The sequence below is a fragment of the Aricia agestis genome, chromosome 14 (assembly GCF_905147365.1).
Source record: "Aricia agestis chromosome 14, ilAriAges1.1, whole genome shotgun sequence".
NCBI lineage: Eukaryota > Metazoa > Arthropoda > Insecta > Lepidoptera > Lycaenidae > Aricia > Aricia agestis.
This window is the reverse complement of record NC_056419.1, coordinates 14,567,895-14,576,425: the sequence shown is the minus strand read 5'-3', so window position 1 is coordinate 14,576,425 and position 8,531 is coordinate 14,567,895. Positions and strand designations below refer to the sequence as shown.

Here is an 8,531-nt window from a genome sequence, read left to right as displayed (position 1 = left end):
CCAGGGGGTTAACCCCCCGGCGGTGGGGGTTGAGGGGGGTCACAGGTAGCGTTACAGCCTGGGTGTGGTTTGCCGTTCGATAACTTAATACCCTCAAAAGGCTTTCACGCTGAAATCTCGCTCGAGTGTACTGCGCGTATAGCGCCTTGATACTTGAGTTTTGTTATTTTAGAAGAGTTTCGGTTGTTTTTAGGGTAACTACACGTTACCCTTTTTGTACCTATAACTAAACTAGGTACCTATATGCACGTAGTCTTTCAAAATCAAGTTGTCGGTGAAATAAATTGTAAACATTATAAATTGGATGGTTTATTTAATTTCAATAAAAATAAAGAATTAACAGGCGTCATGCACAACTAAAATCAGTATTAAGACACTCCTTTAGTAATTACTCACTTTTTCTATATTTGTACAAGTACATTGTAAAAAATATAAATTTTTCTACCTTACTTACATAATATTTTAACCACCCAATGATCATCCTAAGAAATATTGCTCAGTAGGGACTTGTATGTAGACCCCAAATAAATTGCTTATGTATATATAATTTGTTTTTTTTAATGATTGTTAAGGTAGGTTTTCACAAACAAACTTTTATTTTTCTAGGGCATAAAGCCCTAGAAAAATAGGTATAGTGCCTATAAAGTTAAATAACAAGCAAGGGCGGGCACAAAAATAAATATCACAATTTTGTTAAAGTCCCTGATTAATTTTGATTAAAAACTGGCGTATTAAACCAGAGATTTTAGTCAAAAATAATAATAATTTATTGATCGGTAGCAGCACATTGGACAAATAAAAGCTGGTAATCCACCCGGATGAATGTATGGAGACTATTAATTGCAGGTTCGCAGGTAATGTATCGGAGCGGGCGCGGTCGGGCGCGGCGCGGTGGGCGGCCCGGGTGGGGGCGGCGGGGGAGGTGTGCGTGACGGATCATGGCGGCGCGGGGGGGCCGCGCCCCGCCGCCCTCGTTAAACGCGCCCGCCGGATACGCGCCGCGGCGCGGTTGAAAGCTATCCGGCCCCCGAGCGGCGCCGCGCGCGATTGGCCCGCGCGCCGCCCGCTCCGTAACCGATAGCCAATCGCTCCGCACCCGGCCGCCCCGCCCGCCACGCGCGCTCGCCGCCGGCTCACAAGCCGCGCGACTCCGCGCACACTCGCACCGATGCGCGGCTCCTGGGACGAGTCCACGACGGCGGCGCTCCACGCGCGCATACTGGAGGCGCATCGCGGGCCCGCGCACGACCGTGCCGCCGAGCCCGCGTGCGACCCGCCCGCGCCTCTCACCATCAACTCGCTGGAGCTGGCGGCGCCGACGCCGCTGCTGCCGCTCCCAACCCTGTCGTTCAGCGCCTCGCAGGTGGCGACGGTCTGCGAGACCCTGGAGGAGAGCGGAGATGTCGAAAGACTGGCCAGGTTCCTCTGGTCCCTGCCGGTGGCCCATCCCAACGTCGCCGAGCTGGAGAGGTGTGAGGCGGTCCTAAGAGCGAGGGCCGTGGTCGCGTTTCACGCGGGAAGGCACCGGGAGCTCTACTCGATCCTCGAACGACACCGGTTTCAGCGGTCCAGCCACGCGAAATTACAAGCTCTATGGCTGGAAGCACACTACCAGGAGGCCGAGCGCCTGCGTGGGCGCCCGCTCGGCCCCGTCGACAAATATAGAGTACGGAAGAAGTTTCCACTGCCGAGGACTATCTGGGACGGCGAGCAGAAGACGCACTGCTTCAAGGAGCGAACGAGATCACTTCTGAGGGAGTGGTACCTCCAGGACCCCTACCCGAACCCGACGAAGAAACGGGAGCTAGCGGCGGCGACGGGTTTGACGCCAACGCAAGTAGGAAATTGGTTCAAAAATCGTCGGCAGCGAGACCGGGCGGCAGCCGCCAAGAATCGGTCGGCCGTGCTAGGCCGAGGGTTCGCGTCCTCCTCCACCTACGACGAGGACTCCGCCGACTCCGAGATCAACGTGGACGAGGAGTAGCGGACCGTCAGTGTAAATACGTGATAAACACGGCCGAGAGCCAGTGAGGTTGCAATATCTCTCATAGTTAGTCTGTATGTGTTGTTGGTCGCGATAGCGTATTGAGTGAGTGCTTCGGGAGTATCGAGCAGGTACGTACCACAGTATTAGTCTGGAGTCGCTTGGGGCTAGTGTTACTTTCGAGACGACAGGGTTACTTTAGACCTGGTGGCGTGCGTCGTGCGCGGTCAGTTTAGAATTATTTATTTGATATCCGTTTATATTAGGCATTATTAGGTGACGTTTATTAGATATCGTCTTTCAAAAAGCATTTATCAAAATTCGTTATGCTGCCAGTTTCCTAATTATAAAGAATTTATTTATCATATCAAATACTAGCTGTAATATATAGAGTAAGATGTATAAATAATTATTTTATATAGAACATATTTAAATTAATAAAATTATAGGTTAGTACCTGACCGCTTTGTCCTTGGACTGTTAAAATGTGATTTATTTAATTCAAATTAGAAGTAAGAAGTGCTGTTATATTACGTGTTACATAGGTTTGAATCTAGGCCTAAATGAAACATCATTAAGAATATTTTACCACAGAAGTAACCTTATTTATGTGTTATTTGAGGTCCCAACAAACAATATTTTACCATAAATAACAACATAACATTTTTGATCAGTGGTTATTATCCAAAGTATTTTAATTGTACAAATACGGGAAACCTAAATTAGCTATTTTATATTTTGTTGTGTATTTAAAACAGATATTTTAAAAAAATCATACTGGTTAGAAAAGATGACCCCTTCTCGATCGACCGAGGGTTAACCTCCCTCCCCCCATTGATATAGTGACCCACACAATTCATGATTTTAATTTTTAATTCTCAGAATTAAAAATATAGCTAGATATTACGACATAAATGGGCAACATTTTTACAATAGTAAATCTATAGTTAATAACAAACTATGAGTTCTATTTTGGTAAATATTTTAACACAAAAATCCGTTTGTGTATATTTTTGCTGTGTTCTTTTCGTATTTGCTTTCTAGGCAATTAAATAAAAAATCAGATTCGTATAATTTAAAAGTTTTAAATGTATATTTCATCAAAACCGCTGAACAGATTTTAATGAAATTTGGACTGGAGGTAGTTTTAGTACCGGAAAAAGATAATAGGATACTTTTTATCCCGGAAATCTATATTATTTAGTATCATAGGTATAATGCAGTAAATATTGTGTCGATACTAGTATTTTGAAGTGTCTGTTTGTTCGTTACATCTTACAAGTACATTGCATTCTTATTTAATGGCTTCTATTGGTCACCCAGCACAACGTCTACGTCACTTAGTATTTAATTTACAATTAACAATAAGCTATTAATAAAGTAAAGCAGACCTTGATGATTGTTCATATTCTATTGATATCTGTTATGATCCAGACATAGGCATTTCCGCAAGTGTAACATTTTTTACTATTTATGTTGAATGTTTGCCTCATACGTTACCTTCAAAATAAAGAAACAGTTTTGTTGGCATTACACTAGTGTTATAATTTATAACTTAGATTTCCTAAGATAGATAATATTTGTATTCAACGATTAAATTCATTTGCGACAACTTGGGTCTTAGTCTTATAGAAAGCCGTTATTACACTGTTTTCTATAACATTAACTAATGTTCTAGAATCTAGAGTAATAAGTAAAGAATGAAAGTATTTTCATTCTTAAAACTTAACATAAGTGATTAATGTCTTTATAGATATTTAAACACTTTTATTGAAAAGGGGTTGCGACCTAAAATACCCTAAACAGGCGCGTCAAGTTTCAAACCCCTTTTTTGCGTTGGAGAGTTAAAATGGTTTTTAAATTTAACTTGCTTACTAAAATTTTAATTGTTACGAGTACAAAAACAATGAGATTAAGTTATAATTGTTTTATTACTCCGGTATTATTCTTTATAATCGCCACACGAACAAGTTACAATTGCAATTTCATTGAAATTGATTGATTAACAGCTGCTGATTATATTCGTTATAGAGGTTAAGTTAATACTTGTTATTTAACTGTTAACAAGGAAATAATAAGTTCAGTTTCGGTAGATTGGTGAAAACATAGTTTTCGTCGCTTTTTTGCGCAGCCAAATTATTAGGTAGGTGAAATTTGGGGTAACATATTATTATAATTTTTTTTTTATTTTTTATAATTAAGTATAAAAGACTTTTGCTTTTTTGTAGAGTTCCTATCTATACTAAAAATATAAATGCGAAAACGTGTCTGTCGGTTACCTCTTCACGCCCAAACCACTGAACCGATTTTGCTCAAAGATATGGAGATTTTGAGTCTCGGGAAAATGCATAGGATACTTTTCATCCCGGGATGAAAAAGTATCTCGGGATTTTTGGCACAGCTGAATTCCGTACGTCATCCAGTACTTAGTAGTATATAGGTAATTGTCGCTTTTCTTTTTAAAATGACTTACTTTGATTCTGTCTTACATCGGCCATTGTCTATTTATACCTAACTAGCTGTCCCGGCAAACGTTGTTTTGCCATAAAATGATTTTCCCTGTTTTCCTGCTTTTCTCTTGAAGTTTTTCCTGATTTTTTTTTGCTATAGACCTCACGGAGTCTGAGACCTTTCCAACGAATGCAAACCATGGAAATCGGTTCGTGCGTTCTGGAGTTATAGCGTCAGGAAGGAAAACCCGACTTATTTTTATATATAAGATAGTGTAACTTCTGCCTACAACATATTGTGCATTGTGTAATAATATACCAGTCATGTCGTCATACACCCACGTCTGTAGGTGGGTGTATAATGTAGATATGACTATTGTATGATATACGACGTAGGTGTGCCGTGAACATACGACAATCGATATATTTTGATACCTATATTATATCTAGATGACACCCGTAATTTCGATTATTGCGTGGTAACCGCACATTTTCCAGGATAAAAAGTATCCTATGTCCTTTCCCGGGACTCTTTGAGTCCATGCGAAATTTCAACAAAATCAGTTCAGCGGTTTGGGCGTGAAGAGGTAACAGACAGTTATCCGTGACACATTCGTATTTATAAATAAATAAAACTTTATTCCCAGTTTTAAAAACATAACACAACCATATTATAGTATTAACTAGCTGTCCCGGCAAACTTTGCTTTGCCATATAAAGTATTTCGTCTGTAATATTGAAGTGACTATATAAGTATGCTACCATGGCAACGTCCATTGCTATCCCGTCGCGCAAACAATGATCGCCGTCAGTCTCGAGTTGTAATAATTTACTATTATTTATTCAACAAATGCACTTATCAATATAAAAAGTACCCAGTAGCTGATTTTGCAGACCTACTATACGATATCAGAACATGCAAATAAAATTTGGTAAAAATCAGTAAAGAGGAGGAGTACGATAACTAACATTGTGACACGAGAAATTAATATTTATGGAGAAGATATAAGTATGGATTGGCAATTTAAGCCCGGCCGCACATTGTCCGAATTCTGATCAGAAACAGTTGAATTTCGCCGGACCGCCACCCCGCGCACTATCCGAAATATCCTTCCGGCGAGTTCGAGCTCACTCGGCTCAGTACAAAATGTAAGAGACAGCGCGGACGTTAAACTGTTTCTGATCAGAAATTTCGGACAATGTGCGGCCGGACTTAAACTCAAATTTATTTTAACAACTAATCTATCTTGTCTAAAAGTTGTATAGTTAAAAATAGGTAACAATGATAAAAAGTAGAATTAAAATGGAGTTGTGACGGTTATAAGCTTAGTCTAGACTCTAGCCTAGCTAACCTAGAACTGGTTGTAAGCTAGGTGACTAATAGGCCTACTAGTAGGCCAAACCAATCTTGATTCTTAGGATCAATATTACTTTTTTACACACATACTATACCTAGATATGTTTGTTAAATTATTAAAAGAACTAAAGAAATTGTAGCCTGAAAAAAGCGTGCGCTTAAAAATCATCAGAAATGCCTTTATGAAAAAAATGGATAGGTACCTATCTATATCTTTAAAAATAATATTTGTGTCATATGTACTCATTATACATTTTAATTAGGTATTGTGATTCCACGCGAGCAAACCCGCCGGGCGTTTCGTGGCGTGTGCTAAAGTGTTAAAACTAAACATTGAAATATTATCGCTTGTATTCGGCAATTATTATTAAATAACAAGCTATTAATTATTGCGAGCAACTTTGTTGCGTTGAAATCAGTAAAACAGGCAGGAAACATACATTTTTGGCAATCAAAACAATTTCATGGCATTTCCTGGGACCCTGCAAAGTGCCTATACGAGTATATGCCAGATAAGCGCTGTATGATTTTATTCAATTATTCGACATTTTCACAATTGAAGAGGTAACGGACAGACTTAATCTCGCATTTATATTAAGTATTAGTAGATATGGACTATGGATCCACATACTTTATCGAGCACACTTAATACTTTTTAATAATTGATATCAAAACAATTATTGATTGTAGCTCACGTAACTTCAGACGTGTTGAATGTGGGGCTATTAAAACCTTTAAGTATAGGTCTGGATAAATTGAAAATAAAAACACAATATTATTTGTTGAAATCTGTAGGCCGAACCAAGTATAGATAGGTGAGGACACCTATCTACTTGGTTCGGCCTTAGAAATAATCGAAACATTTTAATTTTATAAACTGTAATGATTGAAACCTGTAAAGAGATCGAATATAAAGTTTATTTCTAAGTTTCTCTAACTTTCACTCAAAAACCTAAGGCTTCAATTTACGAAAAATTCTCAAGCGATATGTAAAGTTTAGGTCCATGATCATAAACAAGTTTTGAGACTTAGTTGCGCTTCTTGGTAAAAACTCCACAAAAAACAAAACTAACCTTTGAACATACATGGAATTCTCATAAAAAATATTAATTGATAGACTATCTCCTGTGACGTACACAACTGGAATACTGTATACTGTTGCTATGATGACAGATAGAGTGAAAAAAGTGTAAAAATAATTAAAAAGGAGAGATAGTAGATATAATTATAGGAGTCGCTTAGATAAACATTTTTTGCTTTTGTTAAATTTCACTACAACTAATTTGAGCCCACTGATTTTCAATGTTGTTCAGTATCCTATTTGGGAAAACCAAAAAAAGAAAAAAAAATGATATTTGTTACGTTAAAAATGTTAAAAGAGGAAACTAGATTAAGTTCCGAATAAACAAGAAGTTGAGTTAGAAGAGTTAGGTCCAGAACTCTACATTTTTCTTCTTTGTGTGCTCAAATAGTAGGTATAAATATTCTACAAAAAATCTGAATATAGGAAAACGTTACGCACTCTACATCCATGTCAAAATAGCACAAAACAATCCCAAAGCAGTTGCAGCCTAAAATTTTAGGTTTGGTCACGGATGTTAGATACACAAGTCGAGCCTACCTATAATTTGATTACGCTTCTCTGAACCATCTCTATTAGTTAGATATTGACGTCTAACTTACATTCTAAAGTGTTTAATCCAAATAAAACCAACTTTTAATGTGTGAAGTAGCTCAGGTGATACGTTGTTGATTCTCAATGAGTCGCGAGCGGAGGGCCGCGACGCCGCGCTCCGCTACTAGGGCTTTGCCCTTTGCCTGCCGTTTTTGCGGGGCTTTCGCCCAGGTCATTACGTATTATTGGTATTTAATAAGTAATTGTTTCGCAATTTATCACCGGCCATTTGTTTTCGTGTTGTTGGGAATTGTGTAGTAAAATTGGGGACGTGATTAGTATGACTGTATAACACAACATTCTGTTTTGTTTTAAAATACTTGTAATATAATTTAACCATATCCATACTAATATTATAAATGCAAAAGTGTGTCTGTCTGTCTGTCTATCTGTTACCTTTTCACACCCAAACGCCCATTTAAGGATACTTTTTATCCCTGAAAAATGTACGGTTCCCGCGCGATAAATTTAATTTATATTATATAATATTATAAAGCGGAAGAGTTTATTTTTGTTTGTTTGTTTGAACGAGCTAATCTCAGGAACTACTGGTTCGATTTGAAAAATTCTTTCAGTGTTAGATAGTCCATTTATCTAGAAAGGCTATAGGTTATATTTTATCACGCTAAAACTAATAGGAAAGAAATAGAGGAAAATGTGGAAAAAACGGGGGAAATTAGTTGAAATTGCGTATTATCTTAAAAACTACTGGAACTATTTTTGTGTTATTTAGCACACACGTGAAGGGAAATAGGCTATTTTTGCGGAAAATGTACGGTTTCCGTGAAATTCCTAATTTACGCGGGAGAAGCCGCGCGGAACATCAAGTTAGATTATAAAATTCCCGTGTCACAGTGTCTGTTGTCGAATTCCGTCACATTTTGATGAAATTTTGTGTATGATAGGTCGTCAAAAATCTCTTTTGCATAACCAAAACAACGTTAGCTCAACTGAGGGCCTAGACAAGCGGCAAACGATTATCGTAAACGCCAACGCCAACGCCACAAAATGTATGGGATTTGACATTAGTATTTGCTAGCGAAGCGATGACTTATGTCAAATCGC

The 8,531-nt window shown here is 38.5% G+C and overlaps 1 protein-coding gene across 1 annotated transcript; it reads left to right on the top strand.

The window, feature by feature from the left end:
- The first annotated feature begins 1,147 nt into the window (after positions 1-1,147).
- On the top strand, positions 1,148-2,168 carry LOC121733688 (homeobox protein SIX6-like). Its single transcript, XM_042124023.1, has one exon. The coding sequence runs from the start codon at positions 1,169-1,171 to the stop codon at positions 1,982-1,984; it is 816 nt and encodes a 271-aa protein (XP_041979957.1). The 5' UTR covers positions 1,148-1,168; the 3' UTR covers positions 1,985-2,168.
- Positions 2,169-8,531: the final 6,363 nt, after the last annotated feature.